Source organism: Ogataea philodendri, assembly GCF_020536065.1.
Source record: "Ogataea philodendri strain CBS6075 chromosome Unknown scaffold2, whole genome shotgun sequence".
NCBI lineage: Eukaryota > Fungi > Ascomycota > Pichiomycetes > Pichiales > Pichiaceae > Ogataea > Ogataea philodendri.
The window spans coordinates 288,919-310,592 of NW_025764020.1; the positions used below are offsets into that span (position 1 = coordinate 288,919).

Sequence of the window (21,674 nt, forward strand, 5' to 3'; positions counted from 1 at the left end):
AGTGCGCCACGGAGTCGGCCAATTACGGCCGTTGCGTGTTCAACAACTACGAGGCCGTCTCCAAAGATGCCTGTCTCAAGGAGTTCTTGCAGTACAAAAGCTGTGTGCAGAAACACCTGGGCAGGAAATGGTGACTCGAATCTATCAGCATAGCACTTTGAACTCGCGCTTGAGGTTCTTGAACAGTTTCTTGCTGCCTTTAGTGCCAAACAGCCGCTTGTACAGCTTGGAAAGCCTGCCAAACACCATTTTCCGGGCCCCCGCCAGTAGCAGGTAGTTGATTGCGGCAGCCACGAAAATGGTCAGTTTCACCCCACCCGGCGTGTAGGTGATATCCATGAGGTCTCCGAACCAGCTGTGGTTGTCAAGGTACGTGAGACCCGCCGAGAGCAGCGTGGTGAGCACCACGGCTCCAACAAACGGCAAGTTCTTGGTCACAGACTCTCTGTACGGCGGACCGGCCGTCAGCAACACCCCCACTATCACGTACTGGAAGTTGCCAAACAGGAACAGCACGGTGTTGTCTGTGCACTGGACCTCGTCGTCGTTTCCTGGGACCGGCGGGATGTACCAGCTGTCGTCTGCGTCTTTTATAGATCGCCAAATGGAGAATTGGAAGCCCAGTAGAATGCAGATGCTGCCGAGCAACGGGATCAGGATCTTGGGCGACATCAGGTTGGCTGTGGGGCGTTTGGCGCACAGCCGCGCGTATGGCTTGCTCCATGCCATGAACACGGCGAGCGGGATGATCAGGAACAGGTCGATGTACAGGAACTGGAAGTCACCAAGGTTGGTTCCTTCCATGTACAGCATGGTGACAGTGATGAACTGGATTGCCGAGTACAGCGACATGAATTGGAAGCACGAGAAGCTTGTCACGAGCGACGCACGGCCCTCCTTGATCACGTCCAGAACGCACGAGATCTCAAAGATGCGCGACGTGAACGGAGCAGCCACCGACGCCTCGGCCTCGCTGAGCGAAATACCCACATCGGCTGCCTTGAGCGCACCGCAGTCGTTCGCACCATCACCGCAGAAGCCCACCGTGTAGTCGAGGCTCTTGAACCGGTCCACCAGCTCGTGTTTCTCGTCTGGTGACATTCTCGCGAAAACGGCTCCTTTCATCAGCATCTTCTGGATCAGCTGCTCTCTTTCGCTCAATTCTGTCAGAATATACTTGAACACGTCTCCTGTGACAGCAATGCAATAGTCGTCGGTCTGGTTGATGTCGAGCGGAACCAGCGTGACTGGGTCCAGTTGCAGGTCCGGATCGTCCACCTCTGTCCAAATAATTGGAATCTGGGCCTCGTCCTCGGGCTCCTCGAACGACGGCACATAAACCTTGCACCCGTGGTCCACGAGCTCGCACTCGCGCGCCACGCTCACCGCCGTGAGCACGTTGTCTCCCGTGCACATGACCGTGCGCAGCTCGGCGTCCTTGAGCTGTTTCAACGACGTCTTGGTGGACCCTTTCAGTCTGTTCTCAAACACCAGGAACCCAATGAACTCCAGGTCCGACTCACAGTTGTCGCGGGACAGATCGTTCAGAAAGTCCAGGTCGTTCATGTTGGCCGGGTCCGGCATGCGCATCGTCTTGGTGGCACAAGCAATCACACGGTACCCGTTATGCGTGTATTCGTGCAACAGATCGCGGTAGTCCACAGGAATGGTTTCCGGCAAACACAGGTCCTCAATCACCTCGGGAGCACCTTTCACAAACACGCTCAGCACAGAAGGGTTGGACAGACACTGGCTAATGGAAGACATGCGCCGCAACTGTGAGACAAACTCAAACTCAAATAGCTTGACAAATAATACGTTGTTTTGCAGCTTGTCCCTTGGACGCAACAAAACAGGAGACACATGGCCACTGAACTTGTGTGTTTGCACGTAGTCTTCGAGCACGGCGTCGTCGTTAGTGTTTTCGATCATCTCCCAGTCGGTGAACTCGAACGTTTTCGCGTCGAGCGGGTCGCCAACAAGCTCGTTGTCGATGTTTTTCAGAGAATGGCACGTCAGCATCGTCAGAAACAGATTGTACGCCTGGGTGTTGGTCGTATGGTTAAATAGCTGGTCAACATGAGAGTACAGCTCGGTGAACGCACGCTCCTTGCGGTCTCTGATGGGCTCGGAGATGCGAACACCCATCAGATCGAGTCCTTCTTCTGTCAAGGTGCCGGTCTTGTCGAAACACATCACGTCGAGCTTGCCTCCAACGTTGATTCTTGTTGGCGCAATGCAGAAGATGTTCTTCTTGCGCAGCCGCGAAATGGCAAAACTCGTGCCGATGGTGAGCGTGGCGGGCAACGCAGGCGGAACCACGATGGTGATCAGGTCTAGCGCACGCAGAATGATCGTCTTGTAGTCGAGCCCGAGCTTGATGAAGTTGATGGCCGAGAAAATGAACCCGACAAGCGCAATGACCGTCATCACGCCAATGTACTTAAACGAGTCCTGGTAGAACTTGAACCCGCTCGGTTTCGGGAACAGCATCGACCGCACAAGCGCACCCTTGGTGGTGTTGAAGCCTGTTCTGACCACCAGGGCCATGGCAGCCTCGTCCGAGTTCGCGCCAGGCCGGCACCGCACAATCTTGGTTCCCGAGTAGAGGAACGACTTGGTGAGTTTGGGAGAGAACTTTGTGCTGGAGAACTCGTCCTGTAGCTCTGCTGCGGTTTCTAACGAAATCGGGGTCTTGGACACGGGCACTGACTCACCCGTCAGCATCGACTCGTTGACTATGCAGTCACCAGAAAGCAGGATCGCGTCGCAGGGGAACGAGTTGAGCGACGAGTCGGACACCTCGTAAACGTCGCCCGGCACTAGCTCTTTCGAGCTCACTTCTTTCCAGAACCCGCTTCTCCAAACACGCACGTCGCACTCGAACCGCGAGATCTCGCGCATCCGTTTCATTGTGCTTCGTGTCTCGATCAGCGACTCCGTCACAGACGACACAGAAATCAGGAAAATGCAGAATGCATAGTAGTAATAGTTGTCTGCGAGCCACAGGAGGATCGAAAAGGCCTGGAACACGTAAAACGGATGCAGAATCTCGTCCACCAACAGTTGCATCACCGACTTGTCCTTAATGTCAATAAGATTGTCGTTGAATATCAAACGTCTGCTCTTAAACAGATCCTCAGACAAACCGATCTTATTCTCCGGCAGATGACACCACTTGGTGTCGATCCAGCTGTTGGCCAGCTTGAACAGGTCCTCGATCGGGTCGTAGAAGAACTTCATGTATCTGTAATCGAACGTGATGAGAATTGGAACAACAGGATCTGTCTGTTCCAAATTGTAGTCGTCCTTATCGTCCTTTTGGGAGCTCGTGAGAAACGAGGACAACGACCGGTTATACCAGTGGCGATTGACCGGGACGATGTCCAGCACACCGTACTCGTCCTCCACGACAGCCCATTCTGCCTTGGCGAGCGGCGTCTCGGACCCCATCATGCGTATACGACGTCGCGGGAACCACCGAAGAACAACGTAGCCAAGTCCCAAAGTCAGCACCACGAACAAATAATATGAAATCAGCTTCAACGGAGAGCTCGAGTACCCGGCGATTCCAATAACAAGGTCCTCTTCGGCGAGATAGAACCGCTGGCTGGTGTTTTTTGCAGGAAACTTGGATCCAAAGAGCTTATCGTGATGTTTTCGATCAGTGCGTATATTCATCTTGAAATCCCATTCCTCGTGCTCCGAAGACAAGTCAGCATCCTCACCAGGATACTCCTCGCTCGTATGGGTGGAACCGTAGCTGGTGACGGGTAAAGAGGCCAGATCTGTTGCGCTATGAACAGAAGCGTTCGAATATCTCATCGACATACGCCGCAGATTCACCTCGTCGGCATAGGTGTTCCAATTGGTGTCGTAATCAACAAGCATCCCTTCTGGGTTGTGTATCTGGGAAGAGGCTCCTTTTGCTCCTTCTATCTGTTGAGTGGTAAAGAACTTGAAATGAGCACGCTCCTGGAAATCCTGCTGGCTCACGTTGGAATCTGCCCGGTGCAGCGAAAATTCCTCAAAGTCATCCACGTCATGGTGCGCAGACACCACCGAAAAGGCGGGCGAGGGAAATGCTTGCGGGATATTATGGTGGAAGGAGGAGATCGAAGAGGGAATTACCTGAGACGCTGCTCCTGAAAACATTTCTGTTTCGTTGGCGTCCAATTGGAACGGGCGCGACACAACAGACGCAGTGTCGCGACTTCGCGAGGCCTCGCGCCGCCGTGTCGACAGCGACGAAAACGAGTCGTGGTGCGAGGGCATGAAGTTTTTTGTATCTTAAAGTTAGCGATAATTATCTCTGAGGGAAATTGCGTGCTTATGTCAGCAAGAGCAGGAGAGCTACAGTGTCAAAGTCCTTTTATAATGATTAGCGTACGTACGTAAGGGGGATCATTTCTTGAGGAAAGAGGGCTTGGGCAGGGACATGGTGGAAGGCGCACTGTGGAACGACGACCCTGCGTAGACCTGGGATTGGGATGGAGATGGCGACGGCGTGGGTGGTTTTCTCAGCGACGAGTGCTGACTGGAAGGAGAAGACTGGGGGGTCTGAGACTTGCTGGACTGCGACGACTGTTTCTTCGAGTCCTTGGATTTGGGTTTCTGCCGACCCCCAAAATCGGGTTTTTGGCCGTCTGGCAAAGAGGGCAACGAGCTTTGCTGTTGGGGCTTCTTGGTGTCATTAGCTGTGTTTGTAGAAGTCTTTCCTTTGCCCTTCTTGGCTGGTTTGTCCGTGGAGACCCGTTTTTGGGTTTGTTGTTGCTTTGGTTTGCTCTTGTCGGAATGGCCAAAGTCCACCGAACTTCCGTCAGGAAGTACTCCCCGCGGCGGGATGTTGCCGCCAGTCTGTTTCTTCCGGCCCGAATCCTTCGCCTTCAACGGCCCTGGATCGGGCAGGCCTGTATTTTGTGTTTGTACCATCATTCTTTATGAAACAAGAAATTTAATTAATCTAATTAATTTTATCGTACAGAATAATTTCGACACACGTCTGAGTCAACTTAAAATAAATCGGCCAGGTCGTCTTCGTTTTCGTCGTCGCCGTCGCCGTCGGCCTCATCTTCTTCGTCCTCTTCGTCCTCCTCTTGCTGGAGGGTTGGCTGGGCTTCCTCCTCGCGGATTTGGAGCCGCTTGAGCTCAAGTTCCTGCTTGAGCCGTCCAATAACGTCGTTGATACGGTTCCTGATGATCGGGTTGTTGGCCTTGGCCAGGTCCTGCGACTTCTGGTCGATCGTCGCCTCGAGCTCGCTGATCTCCTCGCGCAAAATGGCATTGTGCTGCTGGGCCTCGTTCATCTCGCCGCCTGCCCGACGCGGCTGTTCGTCCTCTTCTTCCTCTTCGTCATCGTCGTCGTCGTCGTCCGACGACTCGTGCTCCTCTTCTGCAGACGCACCCTCGATGATTTCCTCCTCTTCTTCCTCGTCTGGTCGTCTCTCCTCGAACGCAGCTTCCAGCTCCTGGTCCAGATCGTCCAGATCGTCCAGGTCGTCGTCCTCCTCTTCCAACATCAGTCTGTTCAGCTCGTCGTCCACGTGCGAGTCCGTGTCCTTGACCTTCTTCTTCTTCTTCTTGATGCGCGGCTCCGGAGTGCCATAGCTGCTGGCCTCCTCTGATGGGTCGATAAATGTGTACGTGCTGGACTCGGCCTCGTCGTCCAGGTCCAAAAGCTGCTGAACACGGTCCTCCACGGTCTGCATCACTTTCTGCTGATACCGCTTCTTGAACCTGTTTTTCGATTTCTCCAACGGAGGCGTCAGTCCGTCCGGATACGTCTCTCCTTGCTCCATGTCAATAGGAATGTCCTTGTAGTCCTTTTCGGATTCGAGTCGCTTCACAATCAACAGCATCTGACACACGTCGATTGTCTTGAATATGTTCTTTTTGTCCACGGATTTCTGCACCTCCACCACCGAAGGCAGGTCCACAAGCTTTCCGCCGTAAATAAGCCCGTTGATTCGAAGAATTGCCCGTTTCTTGTCCTTCCACTTGATGTTGATACCACTCAAGTCGCCGTCCTCCACGCATCTGCGCAGATGGTCCAGCGACTCGTCCGGAATCATCCGCAACACAATCCCCTCCTCAATAAGCGGGTCGTCCTCTCTGTCCGGGTCCTCAGAATCGTACCCGTCGCCGGGGGTTCTTGTAGGCTTGACTCTAATCGTAGGAACACGCGCCGAAGTAGTCAGTTTCAGCGTAGGCAGCCCATCCGACGGCTTAGCTGGCGACTTGAGCCGAATTTTAGGCTTGTCGTCGCTGCTGTTGCTCAGTTTAATTTTCAGTTTGGGCATATCACTAAAACGAAGCTGGTAGAAATTTTATTTAAATAAATAATTTCTCTTGTTCCATGTCCAAACCGTTTACAAGAATCGGGTTTGTGAACCAGGTACGAAATTTCGAGGCTGCGTTCAACTCGCCGTATTTCGGTAAATGGGGATCGAAGATCGGGTTCGAACGGGCCGTCACCAAGGATATTCTTCAAAAACTCGACTTGGAAAGTCAGTACGAGGACCCTAGCAATGAACTGAACATTGTGGACCACAACACCGGGTTCAACAGCTTCACTTACGAGCTGAACCAGCATTTGATGCCAAGGATGCACTTGATTCTGCCCGAAAACGCCACTCTACAGAAGTTCTGGACTAACGTCAAAAACCACGATCCAAAATGCTCAAGTATGTATCTTTTGGATGCAGACCCTAAATCTATCAGACATTTCGATACAGAGGCTCTTGTCAACAACGGTACATTGTCGTTGAGGAAAGAAACCGAACATGAGGTCAACCAGACCTTGTTGTTGACCGGATCGTATCTACAAGCTTCAGAAAAGCCGAAAGTCCGCAGTATGCTTTACTTCAACCAGATGAGTCTGTCGTGGTTCAAATACCAGCGTGTGAAATCGCTGTTTTGGCTAAGACCCAAAGACTGTATCAAATATCTCGGTCTGATGGGAACAAGATTCAGACAGACCAATTCGGTGGTGGCTGCAGCGTTCAACGATATCAATATGATTGCCTGCAGCAACTCTGCCAAGTCCAAGACGGTGGAAATGGCCATGGAGCAGTATAAAGATGTGATCAGATTACCCAACGTGCCTGGTCAGGAAGACCTTGTTCTGGTTGAGTTCCAATCCAACCACGACAAACACTCAATCTACAGTTTGCCCGACTTCACTCTGGTGGTGCACAAGTTGTTCATGATCCCAAGCAGCACGTTGTCCAATAACTTGCATTTCCTCGGCCCTGGAGCCGACGAATACTTCCACGAGGTGCTCCCAAGAAACATGCTGAAAACCAAAGTTTACAGTCTGGCAGTCAAAGATCTGGTTTTTGTGGCCAATATGTTCTATAGATGGCCGTTCAAGCCCAACACAGACCTCGAGCTGTACCTGGAGTCGGACAAAAGTTAAAAAATACTGTACATACACAACAATCCCATGGAAACAAGGATGTCAAATCATTTAGTCGATCTAAAAGTTAGTGAGTCCAAACAAAAGCAGCTTCAGATAGGTGTCAAGGGTTATATTCATCGAGCCGGAAGCTCTAACATTAGAGATGCCAGAAAGAAAAGTATAATAAAACAAGAATTCATCATATGCTGCGTAAGAGTACTTACATTTGGAAAGATGGAAAGTTTTTTCCATCCTCTTGCTCCAGCTAAAATAAATTTTTCCTCTGTGTGATTAGGTAATCTCTGATGTCAGCTGTAGAGATCGTGGTGCTGTTCTCGTTCGTGTTTACGGATGAGCACCACGGCAAGGATGTAGGCCTCGAGGTTGAGACTGGACGCGTTTTGGTATATCTGGCGAAGCAGGTAGTCGGGACACGAGATCCTGTTGAATTGGAGCGACTTGGAGAATTCCTGCGGCTCCAAGAAATAAGATCTATCAGTGTCGTGATACTTGAACGAGTCGTAGCAGCCCTTGACGAACTTGCACAGCCGGATAAAGTCGCGGAATTCAAGATCAGAAGTGGTGGTGACGAACGTGTTGCACAGTTTGCGTGCGCTGTCGGAGCTGAAGTGGGTTCCTTCTGGGTTGGAGAGCAATTGTCTTAGGTCGTCGTAGTTGAGAGAATCTTTGCCAAAATGGGAAAATATGGAATATAATTGACGATTGTGGACGGAGACAGAGTCGACCTCGATTCTGGCCAGCTGTCGAATTAGATTGGGCGTTTGTGGGTTGACAGGCGGGTCTGACGGGTCGTCGAGATTAATTTGGGGCAGTCTTGGCTGGAGCTCTAATTTTGCCAGGGACGGCGACGAGTAGATGTCCGACTCCTCGGAGGACTCGCGGGAGATGCGAGGAGGCGGTCTGGAGACGGGTCTTTGGCTGTGGAGCGAGGAGTTGCGTGAACCTGGCAGTTTCTGTTGGCTAACCGGACGCTGGATGGGAGTGGGCTGGCCCTGGTGGGGTGCCGACACAGAGGGCGAGACATAGTAGTAGTTGTTGATGATGGTGGGTTTCTGGGCCGGAATGGGTGGAACCGGTCGCGGACGCGGTGGAGAGGCCACAACAGGGGGAGGCGGCACTGGAGGCGGAACGGCCCCCACTGCGGGCTGTGGCTTCAAAGTGTTGGGGTTCGGGGACTGGGGTTAGTTACACAGGTCGCTGACACTTACTGGGCGGTAATTGCTGTCCATTAAGGACAAATCAAGCGCTTTGTTCTTGTGTCTACCAAACACCATGGGGGCTTGTGTGATGAGGTAAGCAGAAAGAAAATGTTTCCAAGTTCGGAATCTTGGTTAAAGACTACATGTACCAGCGATGAACAGGTTAAACGGCACCAACAGCTATATTTAGCACCTTGGCATTTACCCAACTACAATCATATCAATTTCTAATTTCCATTCTTCTCGGCTATGACCCGTATATCATTACTCCTAATCTCTGAATCTTGGTCTGTATCCCTCACCTCTCTCTCTTCTTTGGTCAGGTCTGATGGAACGTCTCTCCTGGATTGGCTCGGCAACCAGAGTGTTTGGAACAATGGTCTCTGGAAGAGCAAGGTACTCTCTAAGGTAGTTGATACCTTCGTCAGTGAGAGTGTAGTAGTAGTATTGCCAAGAGAATTGGGTCTTGACGTATCCCTTGGAGGTCAAGGATTGCATGGCCTTGATAACGTACAAGTTCTTGGTATCGATGTCATCGTGTTGGATTTCAAAGTCCTTCTTAGCGACCAGGACACCCTCTAAATTGGTTAGCATACTTTTGGAGTCCTGACGACGCGGGCTGGCGTATGTGTTCTTTCTGCACGCTTCCTGATGCGTCCGGAGGTTACTTACCCTTGAAAAGGTATTGGTGGATCTTCTTTCTGTCGTCCTTTGGAATTAACATGCTGTATTGATGATGGTGAGTTTAATTTTTCACTAATAATTTTAGTCGTGGTGACCCGTTATTTGGCAGACTCGAAGCGAAAAAAAAAGTTTTTGTGTCGGTTTTCGCGGCCATGCCCTGGGCAACATCACGTGACGTTTTCGCTCGAGCAGGTTACTAAACTGTAAAGCCTCCTACAGGGCTTCTCTCCCTCAAAATGCCGATCAGACTGCCCGACCACGACAGTCCCGCGCCGTCTGGACGCACGCACGCACTCGCTCGCCGTCTGCTCAACACCCGAGTACACAACGTGCCGCTGCTCAATTGCGCGATCCTGGTGTTGTTTGTGTTCCTCTTATCTAAGCTCACCTCCAAGTACCACCAATTGTACACGCGCTCGTCGCTGGTGGCAACCATGGCAACCAACATCGTGTTGTACGGCATCGCAGACACGCTCGCACAGTCCATCTCGGCTTATTTCCAGCAGATCAGCCCGCAACGAAGGTCTTCCGCATACTCCCTCGCCACTTACCTCGAATCTGCAGTTCCCAGAAGACCGGAGGACTATTTTGTGGACTACGGCGAGGACGGCGAGGTCTCGATGGGTCTCCAAAACACAGAACAGCCGCCAGAGGCACCCGGGTTCCAGTTCCGCCGGTTCGCCGGGTTTATTGTTTGGGGGTTTATGATGTCGTTTGTTCAGGTTGTATGGTACTCTTTCCTGAATTCCATGTACAACGACGACCCGTCGGTTGTGAGTGTGCTGGAACGGGTACTCACGGACCAACTGTGTTTCTCTCCGGTTTCCTTAGCATGCTTCTTTGCCTACGGAACTCTAGTCATTGAACAGGGCACCTCTGAGGACGTGAAGAACAAACTGTACCGGATATATCTGTCCACGCTCACGTGCAATTTCTGCCTGTGGTTCCCCGTGCAGTTTATCAACTTCCTGGTGATGCCCACGCAGTTCCAGGTGCCCTTCAGCAGCGGCGTCGGCGTGCTGTGGAACTGTTTCCTCTCGCTGCGGAACGCGGCCAGCTGATAGAGAAAAAAATTAATAGGGTAAGCCGCAGCGCCGCAAAGCCACCATGGAGGGACCCTCCCACCCCCAGATCTGCCACCCGCGCGGTAGACGCTGGTACAAATATTTGTTACTGTTTGCAGTAACTTCCTCATCTTCCTCCTTAACAGCCATGGCCACCAAAGTGGACGAATTTGCCGACAAACGCGTGATCAGCTCGATCGACCTGTTTTCTCCGCCCAGCGCTTCGCTCAAGAGCGACAACATCGACCTCGACGCCGAGCCCTCCAACAAAAGCGCCGGCGGTCCCCTTGAGGCAGAGAACCTTGCTCCCAGCACGTCCAGTTCCAGCACCCTGATCAAGGACGACGAGTTCCCCACTCATTACAACATGGAGTCTGCCATTGCCAACATGTATCCCGGTGACGTTGGGCTTGCCTGTTTGCCGATCCTCAAGCGGTTGCACGCGCTGAAGAAGGGAGCCCACTTCACCATCATGGTGGTTGGTGAAGCCGGAACAGGCAAGACCTCGTTCATCAACACCCTGTTCGACACCGTTGTTTGTGAGCCCACCACAGAGCTGGGCGGTCTCTCGGGAAAGACGACCGAGATTGTGTCGCACAAGATCGAGCTTGTTGAGGACAACTTCCTCCTCAGACTCAACGTTATTGATACTCCTGGTTTTGGCGACTATATCGACAACAGATACTGCTGGTACCCGATTGTCCGGTACATTGACGAGCAGTACAGAAGAGCCGTTTACCAGGAGAACCAGCCGGACCGCAGCAGCACTTCCCACTCGGAAATCCACGTGTGTTTGTACTTCATTGTGCCTTCTGCCACCGGATTGAGCCAAATCGACATCGAGGCCATGAAGAACCTGTCCACGAGAGTGAACCTTGTTCCTGTGATTTCGAAAGCCGATGCCTTCACTGCGGACGAGTTGAGCTCGTTCAAGCAGCGGGTCAAGAAGAGCCTGAAGGAGCACGACATTTCGATCTGCGAGCTGTTCGACAAGACGGGCGGCGCGAACCTGATCTCGGAGATGCCGTTCTGCGTGCTCAACTCGCAGGGCACGTATGAGAACGCCAAGGGTCAGCTGGTCCGCGGCCGGAAGTACAAGTGGGGAGTCGCCGAGGTGGACAACGCGGCGCACTGCGATTTTGTCAAGCTGCGCGAGTTTCTGATGGGCACCAACATGGCGGACCTGATTTCGTCGACGGAGAACTACTACGAAAACTACCGGCGCGACTTCATGCGGTACCGGCTGGGCAAGGCGATGGAGCTGACGATCAGCAGCGAGGAGCTTGCTGCGCTCAACATCGAAAACCAGGACGGCGAGACGATTGTTCCAGACAACAACGGCAGCTGGAAGACCGTCCAGAAGGAGGACGGCAGCACGCACCCGAACATCCAGCAGGTGATCGAGTCCAAGGCGAGCGTTGGTGTTTTGAGAATGCTCAACACGCTGAACCTGCGCGAGACCGAAAGAGAGCTTGTTGAGATGAACCCGGCCTATTTGGACAGCGAGAAGACCATGAAGAAGCGGTTCACCGAGATCGTGCAGGCGCAGAACCAGAAGTTCAAGGACTGGAAGCGGGCGCTGTTTGAGCGCCAGGACAAGTTCAACAAGGATATCGAGCAGATCCACAAGAGACTGGTCAACTTACAAGACGAGATCAAAGCGTATGATGGGTGAAGAAAGATAGTTCGTTATATAAAACAGAAGAGAGTGTTTTGAACACACCTGTAGCTACAAGATTCCTTTTCCTAATCCATTCTGTCACTATAAAACTAAGAAATCAAAGTTCTGGTGATCTTGGAGGCTCGTTCACCACGGTGTAGCCCTCGTTGACAAGGTCTCTGACGGTGTCCATGGAGGCGATCATCACGATGAGTCTTCCCTCGCCTCTTTTGGCCTTGTTGGTTTGGTAAACCTGGTTGAGGTGGCTGGAGACCTGGTTTGGTAGCTGGCCCGATCTGGCGATCGTCTCCGCCACGCGCGGCCGTGTTTGCTCGGCAAACTCGCTCAGCAGCCCCAGAGTGTGCGACATCTCGCTGGAGTGCGTGTTGTCGCCCGAGTGGTGCACGTAGCTGGCAAGTCTCTTGTTGATCGGCCGGAACAGCGGGTCCAGCTGCGACCGGATCAGCGCGCGGCCGTGCGTGTCATAGAGCGGGGCGTACGCCTTTCTAAGGTCGCTTGCAGACCTGCGGGCCGGCTCGATCACGCGCTGGCGCAGCGCAACAGACAAGCTGTGCATGTTTCTGTCCACAAATAAAGAAGCGTCCACCACGGGCTGGGTGAGCGAGTCTCTGATGTCGCGCATGCGCAGCGTCTTGATCTCGGGCACGGTCTTTTCGATGTCCTCGAGCCAGTTGTCAAAGTACGAGTCGATCGCCTCGGTGTAGTCCCTGAATGCTGGCGAGTACGCCATGGTGTACATCTGGGGTCTCACAACGTGGGAAGCAGGGAAGTGGCCGCCGATCCGGATCCACGAGGCGGCGATCGGATACGTTTTGATTCTCGCGTAGGTCTTGGTTGTCTCTGGGATGGGTGCGCTTGTCATGGATAAAGGAACAGAAAGATGGTAGCAGGTACCGCGAGAAAAACTCAATGTGGCGGTGTCCGGAGGGGGTGTCGTGGGGCTGTGCAGCAGGAGCCAGAAAAATAATATTTGTGCTTGATTCACACTTGCCCGATTCGGCAATAGATAAACAGAATCCATCACCAACGGTCAATTTTTCTCTACACCTTTTTTAATCGCTAGCTTTCCTTCGCTGTTGTCCGGGTCCCATTGCTATGTTTGAGTCGATTTTTTCAAACCCGTTCGAAACAACAGTCCCCGCCCACAGCAGCCCAATCTCGTCCCCGCCAGGCTCGCCGGTGAAAAAAGACAGGCCCTCCCTTTTGGACGACTTTGCTTCCGGAAACACTACTCTCGACGACATCATCGCGCTTCCGCCGCCCGTCATGGCCCCGGCGGATAATCTTTTCGCCAACACCGCAGACCTGTTCGACTTCGACAGCTACCTGCGCTCGTTCAGCCTCGAGAGCCAGTTCTTTGGCAGCTCCAAAACAGACCTCGACTTTTCGCATGTGCAGAAAACCACCGTCGACGACCTCGACAGCATGATCAGCAACCTGTCAATCGACGAGATCGACGCCCAGGTGCGGTCCGCGCCGGACGTTTATGAGCACGACGACATAGGAGATATGGACTTTGGAGCAGAGCTCAACAAGTTCCTCCGGGCCAACGACAACCAGTTTGTCATGGACATGCACCACGATGACTTCCAGCTCGAGTTCGACGATAACGAGCCAGGGAATTCGCCGACACAGAAACAAAATTCGCCGCTACGAATTTGCTCGCCGTCCACACATACCATCCAGAAGCCGAGTATCAAGCCGTGCCGCAATCTGCTCAACCTGATTGTCGAGAGCAGCGACGGCAGCATTGAGGATGCAACCAAGTACGCCACAGAGATCAACGCCCAGAACTGTCTGGGCATCCCGATCCCAGAGAAAACGACAGAGCTCGTCACCATCCCGACCGCAGGCCCGCCCGTGGACGGGGTGCGCAAGGCGGCGATAGTGAAAGCCATTCTGGCGCGCACCACGGCACTGAGGCGGCCGGAAAAGTCCGCCAAACGCGTCGGTTTCTACACAGAATCAGAAAGACAGTCGTTTTTGCAAACCAGAAACGGCCACAAGCGGCATAACAAGAACAGCTCGCTCAATAACCAACGGACGATCGACCTCCTCAAGGAGGATCTGCAGGAGAACCAGGAAAATATCCGGCCCAACAGACCAGCGCACAAACTACTCAACTACTCGGACAGAAACCGCAAACGGGTGTCATGGGCCAATTCATTGGAATGGTAAATAATACTAGGCCTTGGTAGGCTTGTGGATGGGGGTGTATGGGGTCGTGGGGGCAGCTTCTGGCCGCTCGAGGCGGTGAATATCGAAGAATTTCGTCAGACAGCTGCCACCAGACCATGCAGAGTCCTCGGACGCAAAACAGATGCACTCGTTCTGCTCCAAGAGCCAGTTGGGGCCGTCGCATTGGAGGTTGGGAGCATGAAAATACCCCGTTCCCGCAAAATAATGAAGCTTGGTGTACGGCACAAGCAGCGACACCGCCACGGTGTGCAGGGGAGCGTCCCCCCACCGTTCATAAAAGATGCCGCCCTTGCGGTCAATATAGTTGAAAAAATGTTCGTAAGCGTCGCTGCGGAAGAAGTCGAGGTCTCCAACCTCGAAGTTCGACCAGAAGTGGCACATGTTGTACGAGGCCCCGCCATCGTCGCTCAAAAAGCCCATATTATTGTCGGGAGCTATTCTTTCCGGATACGATGACGCGTACTCCTGGGTAACGTTCCAGAGCGTTTCCACGGTGGTGTGGAGTTCCAACGGCGTGAGTGTAAAGCCGTACACTTTATTCTCCTCACGCAGCACGCGGAACGGGTCCTGGGCGATGTTGCAACGAAACTCGATATCCGGCTCCACTCGCCAGTAGTACCGGAATCGCTGTAGGGCCTCCATTTTGTAGAAGAAGCCAGAGAAAAATCGGCACATGTGGCGGTATGACTCGTTGTCGCCGTACTTGATATGTTTGCGACGCATTTCCTTGCGCACCTCGGCCGCGCGTGCCTGGTCGATCCAGTCGGGGTATTTCCAATACTTTTCAGGGATCACGGCGAATTCCACCGTGCCTGAACATGCGCTCGAGACGGCGTGTCGGAACTGTTTTGTGAACGGCTCGTTGTTTGCAAACACCCAGTGGTAGTGGTGGTGGCGGTTGAACCGCTGTTCAACGTTCTTGATGCTGCGCAGCATGTCCGACAGCTCAGAGTTCCGCACCAGGCTGAAGAACGTTGCGTTTTCTCGCGGACTCACCGGCACCAGCTGATGGCTGCCGATCCGGTGGCTCGGCACGGTAAAAGTGCCCTGCAACAGGTAAACCACCGTCAAAATTATACACACAAACCCTACCGACCACGAAAGCTTGGCCATCTTGGAGATTTATTTTGGTGTTGATTTATTTTTCAGTGTTCTACACAATTCTCGGCTGTGCAATTCACAGCCGCGTCAACCATACACCCAATTTGGCCGTTGGAGGCGGCAGCGGCGCCGTAGGAACGTTGGTCCTGGGCCAGCAGGCCCTGAGTCTCTTCTGCTGCGAGGCCGTGGAGGTCTGCCTCTGACGAGAACCGTGTTGGCAGTCTGTTGTGCTTAGCATAGTACTGAGTGAACTCAGGCTGGATCGTAGCACTGTGGATGCCGTAAGCATGCAGACATTGCTTGATGGTAGCAGCCACAGACAGGAACTCGTCTGGAGACACGCTCAGGTCCACGTGAAGGGAGCAGATAAGCAGTTTTTCGGTCAGGTTCCAGATGTGGAAGTCATGAACAGAAATAACACCTGGGATGTCGAGGATGTCTTCCTTGACGAGCTCGGAGTCAACCGATAGCGGGGTTCCTTGCAAGAGGATCCGGGACGAAGACTTGCAGAGTGGGAGGGCGGAGGAGAAGATGATGCACGTGATAACCAAAGAAATTAGCGGGTCAGAGTAGAAGCGCCAGGAGAAGTCGGTCAGCCAGATAAACAGGGCGGTGGCCATGACTCCGACGTTTCCCAGAGCGTCGCCCAAAACGTGGAGGAAGACGCCCTGCATGTTGAGCGACTTTGTGTGTTTCTTGACTTTCTTTGTTTTGGTAACGTGGTTGTGGGACTTGTGGCTTTCGGAGTGGCCCATGTCCCAGTTGTTGACAACGACCTGTGGGAGCACGTCCTCGATGTCTGAGCTTTCGACGGTGTCGTCGTGGTGCGAGTGGGAATGACCCCCACCACCTCCACCATGGGAGTGGCCGTGTTCGTGGAACAAGAAAAGACCCGCGATGTTGGAAACAAGTCCACAGGTACCGACAATGAGGATGAGCTGCGGATTAGTGATGTTTTGCGGAGAAATGAATCTCTGCACGGCTTCGATGAAAATGGTAAAACACAGAGCGAGCAAAAACACGGCGTTGATCAATGCGCCCAGAATCTCGGCACGTTGCCAACCATACGTGAACTTGGCATCTGCCTCCTTGGTCTTGGCGACGTTGACGGCCCATAGGGCAACCAGCAAAGAGATGATGTCGTTAAGCATGTGGAAAGAGTCTGCAATTAGGGCTAGCGAGTTGACGGCATAACCAACAATAATCTCCAGCAGGAAGAAGACCGTGTCGATTCCCAGCAAGGTGAGAATCTTGAGCTCCTTTTTAGACAACATAAGCAAAGTAAAACACCGGTTATTAGTAACGGGTGAAAGAAAGAATGTTTGGTCGGGAAATTAAAAAATGCAAAAATTATTACTAAAAAATTAACAATAGTGATTATGAGGTCAAGAGGCGGAAAATAGCTCGGGATTCAACTTTTATATAACCCCTGCTTTTTAAATACGAGGAAGCCATTTTTTTTGATAACCAAAGAAATAACCGTAACTTTTAAACCCTAACGCTCTATATAAATTCGTATGTACAAGACTCTAACAGTTTAGACGTCGAACACCTCAATGGTGACGGCACTGGAGTCGGTGGCAGTCAAAACACACCATGCGGCGCCATCGCTCTCGTCGGAGCTACCGCTCACCTTGTTAAGGCCGTGCGTGCTTGGGTTGATCTCGCATGGGTTACCATTGCACTTGCCTTTGTCGTTGCAGGACAAACGGACACCAAAGGAAGGCTTGTCGTTCTTGAACGGAGAGCCGCTCTCGAAGTAGACAGGGTTCCAGCCGATCTTGGCAAAGGTGTTTCCGCTGTCGTCCATGTTGAAACCGGCCACATATGGGGCCCAGTTTCCGTATGGGTTGGAGGTGGATCCCCACTGGCATCCGTCCTCGGTGGAAACTCCTGGAGGGTTGATGTAGAAGTGGGAGGCAGTGCTGGCCCAGTAGTCTGTGCCTGGCACGGCCAAAGTCTGCGACGAGGAGGCGTCCACGTTGGTTGGAATCAGCATCTCCTCGTTACCCGGCAGAACGGTTTGGCAGAAAGCAACGTTCTTGGAGGCAGAGTTCTTAGCGGTGGCAGTCTTCTTACCGTCCACACAGTAGTCGCTGCCGGAGATCGGAGTCTCGAGCTCTCCGTTGTCGTTGCAGTAGAGTCCTCCGTCCTGCGAGCCTGGGTAGCTGTAAGAGGTGACAGAAGGGTTCCACTGAGCCATCAGCTGGCCTGGAGGACAGGCGTATGGACAGTAGTTACCTGGTTGGCACGACTTGTCCTGGGCCCAGCCGTCGCCGTTGACGTTGGTGATCTTGACAAGACCTTTGTCGGTAGGGAACGAACATTTTCCAGCTCTTTTCTCATGAGCGTGGTGCGCATGGTTGTTGACTGGCACACTGGTAGCCAGAACAGCAAGAGTGAAAAAGATTGACAAGTTGCTTAGCATAATGAATGTGGGGAAAGATATCAATGTAAGGAATGAAAGACTAAGTTCAGTGAGACCACAGAGGGCAAGGGCGATGGTTTATATACCGTTGGCGAACGTTTGTTTTTCGAGTCTCTGGATCATCTTGGCGATGTAGAGTTAATGCGAGCCGCAGGAAAAGAAAAAAATATTCTCCTATTCAGGCAAAGTAATGAAAGGATCTTAGATCAAGTGAAAAATTTGTTCGCCCGCGTCGAGGAGCGTTTTTCCGGCCGCGACGCAAATCCGGGGAATTTTTTTTCCCAGGGAGGACAGAGGCCGCGCGGCGGTTGGCCCCAAGCTCTATAGTCTGGGTCCAGAACACAAGAACCAGCATGATATCACACACACTACTCAACAAAGACTACGATCTTGGCCCTGCACCATAAATTGCATAAATCGTTAGATTCAGCTCGTTTCTTCTGCTATTCGGTTACGTAAGCGGTCTAGACCGTGCGCGGGGCGGAATATGCTAGCTTGCCCTGGTCTGGGTTGGGGGCGAGAACAGTGGTGTAGGGAGTGTTGTTTCACGCGACGGGTCCGGGCGAATTGCTGGCGGCGGAGGCGGAGCAGGCGCTGGCGCAGGGTCGGTCTCGGGGATGTAGCTCCAGCCTTGCATGTTGTTAAGCAGGCTGTCGAAGAAATTCAGATTTAAACCGTTGAGTTCCTCTGCAGAAACGGCTCTGTTGACCATCTGGTCGTCTGGGCCCGCAAACATCAGCGGCAGTTGTTGCTCTGTTTGCTGGAGCAACTGTTTTTGCTGCTGCTGCAGCTGGAAGTTTGTCTGTTCGATCTGGCTCTCGGTGTTTTGATCGGTGAGGTTGGAGTTGAGGTTGATCAGATGGATGTCGACCGATTGCTCGTCCAAGCCGACGATATCGGACAGCACGACCCGGTTGAGCTCGGGTAACGAGAGGTCGAGATCGAGGTTGAAGCCCAGGTCGTTGAAGATCTTGACGAGCTGGATCAGCTTGTTGAGCGAGTCTTTGGAGACGTGGTTTCCGGCCAGGGCCATGAACTTGAGCAAATCAACGCCAATTCGCAGCGAGTCGCGGGTGTCTTCGATGCTGGACGTGATGAGCAGGATCAACAGTGAGTTGAACAGGAAGTGTGTTTGCCAGTAATCGAACGTGACCAGTAGGCCGACCGTTTTCACGTGGTAGAGCATCTTGATGGAGTCTGTAGCTGCGGCGATGCACTTTTTCAGAATCTGGGCGATCTGCGGGTCGAGTGGAATGAACTTCTTGAACACCGCCAGGGCCAGCGGCCGGCACGTTGTGATCAGGTACTGGTTTGATTTGAGATACACGTGGATCAACGACCGGTGGAACGTGCACAGCTTGTTGGTGTTGATTTCCTCAAATAATTGCTTAAACTCCGGTTGCAGGTTCGAATTGAAGTTGTCCTCGAGGATTTTGACCATCTGGATGGTGTTTGCGGCGAGATTGTCGCCGATCCGAGTCTTTTCTTCAGTGTATAAGCTGCGGGGGGCCATGTTGTAAACCGAGTGGAGGATACGGTCTGTAAACTTGAGCAGCGAGACCTGGAAAGCGAGGATGCGGCCGCCCGGCCAGTCGCGGCAGTCCTGGTCGGAGATCAGGTCGATCTGGGTCTCGTTGTACTTGACGCTCTGGGGCAGGCGGATGCGGGACGTGGCGAACGAGTCCAGCGTGAACACAGTCCACCAAACGCGTTTGCGCCGCGCGAGCTCCGGCCCAGCCAGGTTGGGGTCTTTCAGATGGAGGTTCAGCGACAGCGCCCAGCGGGTGGCCAGGCCGAACCACATGTACGACGTGGTGATGCGGTTGAGCGACTGGTTGTAGTAGCCGATCAGCAGGGCAGTCTGGATCGTGGCGAGCGTTGGTTTCTCCACGTTGGTCGGAAACAGCTTCACTGCGCTCAGAAAGTACTTGAACCCGGGCGTTTTGTTGACAAAGTTGCGTTTCGACGACAGCTTGGCGTTGAGCGCGTCCAGCGACATCTGGTGAGACTTGTTCGAGTACAGGATCTGTTCTCCCAGAGCCAGCGTGACGAGTATCTGCGACAACATCTGGGGAGAGTGGCACAGCCCGGTTTCGTACACTTTGTTGAAGTCGGCGACAAAGTCCATTTCTTCGAACAGGTACTGCGAGTAGTGGAAGTGGTCCAGACACAGATCCACCAGCACTTTGGCGTATTCCTTCACGGGGAGCGAAACTATGCAATGGTCGGTGTCGGCGAAATAAAGGTCCGAGACGTAATAATTGATTGCGTCGGACACAGCAGCGCTGGGCACATTGCGTCCTGGGTGTTCGGAATCCCCAAAAGACACGTTGATCACGTTGTCGAGTCGTTCGTTGTTGGTATGGAACTGCAGCGGCAGAAACGCCTGATTGCTGGCCTGTTGGTAACTGGACTCCGAGTCCGGGTGGATGCCGCTGATATGGTCTTCTAGCTGGCGAATGCGCGCCTGGAGCGAGTTCAATTGCGACTCCAGAATGATGATCTTGCGGTCTTTGAACGGATAAACGCACTCGTTGCCTGTGAGCTTGCAATTATCGCAGGTCGGTTTCACCCCGGAACATTTGGTCTTCTGGTTTTTACACCGGATACAAGCAATGTGGTTTCTGCCTCTGAAAATTATCGGATTGATGTTGGACAGAGAGTCGGGGGAATTAAGGATATCTCTTGTAGCACTCATGACACGATTACATTGGGGTTCACAAAGGAAGGGATAGGGGTGGAGCTTGTTTTATGTGAACCTGATAGCTTCTCCACAGTTGCATTGCCAGCGTTCAAGCTGGATATTGCGGGGCCTGGCAGTGCAATTACGATCATGCTTTGTGCATCGACCCTAGAAGTTAATACCGGTCCCCGCATTTGGGTTTCGCGTGGGATTACTTAATCGGTTTACTCCCCAATTATTTCCTTTCCTTGACATTTTTCCCTGGATGGAGCACACGGTGGTTGTTATTGGCTTAAGTTTTGTGTCGGTCTGCATAGCCAAGCACTTGGCCGAGACGTGTGGCCGCTACGTGGTGCTGGTGTCCACAGAAACCCTCCAGGACGTGGTGTCCAACGAGAACATCGCCCATATAGTGCAACACCCGGCACACAAGACACAGCAACAAAACACCCTACACACATTCCAACGGCTCGCTCCCAACCCCGGCACTTTGGCTGTGGTGGATCGGCTTCAGCAGTCCGAGATCGGCACCGCCTCGTCCTCGCAATCGATCCTCATAAACCCCCGTCAAATGCTCGTCGACATGTACCAGTTTCTCACCAGCCTGGGACCGCAATTTAAGCACTTTGTGTTGCCCTCCCAGGTGTCATCGCTCGAGCACTACTGTTCGATGTTCCCCACAGCAACAAGTTTTGTCAATTGCAGTGTGGGGGAAAGTATGGGATGCGTGAGGGTCCAGTCGGTCCTGCTCCACTTAAACTCGGCATTAGACTATGCAGTTACCCATAAAACGGCACTAAATCAACACACAAAGCTAACTCCTGTGGTTGGGAACCCGCAATTGGCAGTTCTCTCAGGCCCCCACCAATATAACGACTTCTACATCCACCCTCGCGACTCTGACACACTGACATTGCTCTATAGAGCCTCCACGTACTACCCCCACATCGTGGCCGCCTGCAAAGTGCTCAGTTCCGAGGTGATCTTTAAACAATGCATGGAAAACCAATGCGGCAAGATATTCCTCACGATCGGCCCCCGCGGACAGAAAATCGTCAATGTTCTGGGATTCGGACTCACCGAGGCTGACGTAATAGATGAGGCGATCGAGTACGTTCCCTTGCTGGTCAAATCCGAGCTCAAGGCGCATTTCTAGATAGGTTTACAATTTACACATACACACCTCGCACCCGGTACATTTGTTTTTTTTTTCCT

At 52.8% G+C, this 21,674-nt stretch overlaps 23 protein-coding genes across 23 annotated transcripts; 10 read left to right on the forward strand and 13 right to left on the reverse strand.

Moving 5' to 3' along the window:
* Window positions 1-144: 144 nt before the first annotated feature.
* Window positions 145-4,275, reverse strand: OGAPHI_003795 (uncharacterized protein; the record flags this gene model as incomplete). Its single annotated transcript, XM_046204803.1, has 1 exon — window positions 145-4,275. The coding sequence occupies one exon, from the start codon at window positions 4,273-4,275 to the stop codon at window positions 145-147; it is 4,131 nt and encodes a 1,376-aa protein (XP_046060811.1).
* OGAPHI_003796 (uncharacterized protein) lies at window positions 338-1,051 on the forward strand (the record flags this gene model as incomplete). Its single annotated transcript, XM_046204804.1, has 1 exon — window positions 338-1,051. The coding sequence occupies one exon, from the start codon at window positions 338-340 to the stop codon at window positions 1,049-1,051; it is 714 nt and encodes a 237-aa protein (XP_046060812.1).
* A 129-nt stretch (window positions 4,276-4,404) lies between the features above and the next one.
* On the reverse strand, window positions 4,405-4,935 carry OGAPHI_003797 (uncharacterized protein; the record flags this gene model as incomplete). Its single annotated transcript, XM_046204805.1, has 1 exon — window positions 4,405-4,935. One exon carries the CDS (start codon window positions 4,933-4,935, stop codon window positions 4,405-4,407), a length of 531 nt encoding a protein of 176 aa, XP_046060813.1.
* A 77-nt stretch (window positions 4,936-5,012) lies between these two features.
* On the reverse strand, window positions 5,013-6,299 carry OGAPHI_003798 (uncharacterized protein; the record flags this gene model as incomplete). Its single annotated transcript, XM_046204808.1, has 1 exon — window positions 5,013-6,299. The coding sequence occupies one exon, from the start codon at window positions 6,297-6,299 to the stop codon at window positions 5,013-5,015; it is 1,287 nt and encodes a 428-aa protein (XP_046060814.1).
* Window positions 5,278-5,607, forward strand: OGAPHI_003799 (uncharacterized protein; the record flags this gene model as incomplete). Its single annotated transcript, XM_046204809.1, has 1 exon — window positions 5,278-5,607. One exon carries the CDS (start codon window positions 5,278-5,280, stop codon window positions 5,605-5,607), a length of 330 nt encoding a protein of 109 aa, XP_046060815.1.
* A 56-nt stretch (window positions 6,300-6,355) lies between the features above and the next one.
* OGAPHI_003800 (uncharacterized protein) lies at window positions 6,356-7,417 on the forward strand (the record flags this gene model as incomplete). The annotated part of the gene is made up of 1 exon (XM_046204810.1): window positions 6,356-7,417. One exon carries the CDS (start codon window positions 6,356-6,358, stop codon window positions 7,415-7,417), a length of 1,062 nt encoding a protein of 353 aa, XP_046060816.1.
* On the reverse strand, window positions 6,859-7,065 carry OGAPHI_003801 (uncharacterized protein; the record flags this gene model as incomplete). Its single annotated transcript, XM_046204811.1, has 1 exon — window positions 6,859-7,065. One exon carries the CDS (start codon window positions 7,063-7,065, stop codon window positions 6,859-6,861), a length of 207 nt encoding a protein of 68 aa, XP_046060817.1.
* A 287-nt stretch (window positions 7,418-7,704) lies between the features above and the next one.
* Window positions 7,705-8,064, forward strand: OGAPHI_003802 (uncharacterized protein; the record flags this gene model as incomplete). Its single annotated transcript, XM_046204812.1, has 1 exon — window positions 7,705-8,064. One exon carries the CDS (start codon window positions 7,705-7,707, stop codon window positions 8,062-8,064), a length of 360 nt encoding a protein of 119 aa, XP_046060818.1.
* OGAPHI_003803 (uncharacterized protein) lies at window positions 7,708-8,694 on the reverse strand (the record flags this gene model as incomplete). Its single annotated transcript, XM_046204813.1, has 2 exons — window positions 7,708-8,565; window positions 8,629-8,694. 2 exons carry the CDS (start codon window positions 8,692-8,694, stop codon window positions 7,708-7,710), a joined length of 924 nt encoding a protein of 307 aa, XP_046060819.1.
* Window positions 8,695-8,868: 174 nt separating this feature from the next.
* On the forward strand, window positions 8,869-9,201 carry OGAPHI_003804 (uncharacterized protein; the record flags this gene model as incomplete). The annotated part of the gene is made up of 1 exon (XM_046204814.1): window positions 8,869-9,201. The coding sequence occupies one exon, from the start codon at window positions 8,869-8,871 to the stop codon at window positions 9,199-9,201; it is 333 nt and encodes a 110-aa protein (XP_046060820.1).
* Window positions 8,890-9,213, reverse strand: OGAPHI_003805 (uncharacterized protein; the record flags this gene model as incomplete). The annotated part of the gene is made up of 1 exon (XM_046204815.1): window positions 8,890-9,213. The coding sequence occupies one exon, from the start codon at window positions 9,211-9,213 to the stop codon at window positions 8,890-8,892; it is 324 nt and encodes a 107-aa protein (XP_046060821.1).
* A 326-nt stretch (window positions 9,214-9,539) lies between these two features.
* Window positions 9,540-10,364, forward strand: OGAPHI_003806 (uncharacterized protein; the record flags this gene model as incomplete). Its single annotated transcript, XM_046204816.1, has 1 exon — window positions 9,540-10,364. The coding sequence occupies one exon, from the start codon at window positions 9,540-9,542 to the stop codon at window positions 10,362-10,364; it is 825 nt and encodes a 274-aa protein (XP_046060822.1).
* A 142-nt stretch (window positions 10,365-10,506) lies between these two features.
* On the reverse strand, window positions 10,507-11,336 carry OGAPHI_003807 (uncharacterized protein; the record flags this gene model as incomplete). The annotated part of the gene is made up of 2 exons (XM_046204817.1): window positions 10,507-11,020; window positions 11,107-11,336. 2 exons carry the CDS (start codon window positions 11,334-11,336, stop codon window positions 10,507-10,509), a joined length of 744 nt encoding a protein of 247 aa, XP_046060823.1.
* Window positions 10,516-12,042, forward strand: OGAPHI_003808 (uncharacterized protein; the record flags this gene model as incomplete). Its single annotated transcript, XM_046204819.1, has 1 exon — window positions 10,516-12,042. The coding sequence occupies one exon, from the start codon at window positions 10,516-10,518 to the stop codon at window positions 12,040-12,042; it is 1,527 nt and encodes a 508-aa protein (XP_046060824.1).
* Window positions 12,043-12,145: 103 nt separating this feature from the next.
* On the reverse strand, window positions 12,146-13,069 carry OGAPHI_003809 (uncharacterized protein; the record flags this gene model as incomplete). Its single annotated transcript, XM_046204820.1, has 1 exon — window positions 12,146-13,069. One exon carries the CDS (start codon window positions 13,067-13,069, stop codon window positions 12,146-12,148), a length of 924 nt encoding a protein of 307 aa, XP_046060825.1.
* Window positions 13,070-13,143: 74 nt separating this feature from the next.
* On the forward strand, window positions 13,144-14,226 carry OGAPHI_003810 (uncharacterized protein; the record flags this gene model as incomplete). The annotated part of the gene is made up of 1 exon (XM_046204821.1): window positions 13,144-14,226. One exon carries the CDS (start codon window positions 13,144-13,146, stop codon window positions 14,224-14,226), a length of 1,083 nt encoding a protein of 360 aa, XP_046060826.1.
* Window positions 13,533-13,946, reverse strand: OGAPHI_003811 (uncharacterized protein; the record flags this gene model as incomplete). Its single annotated transcript, XM_046204822.1, has 1 exon — window positions 13,533-13,946. The coding sequence occupies one exon, from the start codon at window positions 13,944-13,946 to the stop codon at window positions 13,533-13,535; it is 414 nt and encodes a 137-aa protein (XP_046060827.1).
* Window positions 14,227-14,232: 6 nt separating the features above from the next.
* OGAPHI_003812 (uncharacterized protein) lies at window positions 14,233-15,360 on the reverse strand (the record flags this gene model as incomplete). Its single annotated transcript, XM_046204823.1, has 1 exon — window positions 14,233-15,360. One exon carries the CDS (start codon window positions 15,358-15,360, stop codon window positions 14,233-14,235), a length of 1,128 nt encoding a protein of 375 aa, XP_046060828.1.
* Window positions 15,361-15,392: 32 nt separating this feature from the next.
* OGAPHI_003813 (uncharacterized protein) lies at window positions 15,393-16,622 on the reverse strand (the record flags this gene model as incomplete). The annotated part of the gene is made up of 1 exon (XM_046204824.1): window positions 15,393-16,622. The coding sequence occupies one exon, from the start codon at window positions 16,620-16,622 to the stop codon at window positions 15,393-15,395; it is 1,230 nt and encodes a 409-aa protein (XP_046060829.1).
* Window positions 16,185-17,761, forward strand: OGAPHI_003814 (uncharacterized protein; the record flags this gene model as incomplete). Its single annotated transcript, XM_046204825.1, has 2 exons — window positions 16,185-16,344; window positions 16,890-17,761. 2 exons carry the CDS (start codon window positions 16,185-16,187, stop codon window positions 17,759-17,761), a joined length of 1,032 nt encoding a protein of 343 aa, XP_046060830.1.
* On the reverse strand, window positions 16,886-17,776 carry OGAPHI_003815 (uncharacterized protein; the record flags this gene model as incomplete). The annotated part of the gene is made up of 1 exon (XM_046204826.1): window positions 16,886-17,776. The coding sequence occupies one exon, from the start codon at window positions 17,774-17,776 to the stop codon at window positions 16,886-16,888; it is 891 nt and encodes a 296-aa protein (XP_046060831.1).
* A 490-nt stretch (window positions 17,777-18,266) lies between these two features.
* Window positions 18,267-20,474, reverse strand: OGAPHI_003816 (uncharacterized protein; the record flags this gene model as incomplete). The annotated part of the gene is made up of 1 exon (XM_046204827.1): window positions 18,267-20,474. One exon carries the CDS (start codon window positions 20,472-20,474, stop codon window positions 18,267-18,269), a length of 2,208 nt encoding a protein of 735 aa, XP_046060832.1.
* A 250-nt stretch (window positions 20,475-20,724) lies between these two features.
* Window positions 20,725-21,615, forward strand: OGAPHI_003817 (uncharacterized protein; the record flags this gene model as incomplete). Its single annotated transcript, XM_046204828.1, has 1 exon — window positions 20,725-21,615. One exon carries the CDS (start codon window positions 20,725-20,727, stop codon window positions 21,613-21,615), a length of 891 nt encoding a protein of 296 aa, XP_046060833.1.
* Between the last annotated feature and the right edge of the window lie 59 nt (window positions 21,616-21,674).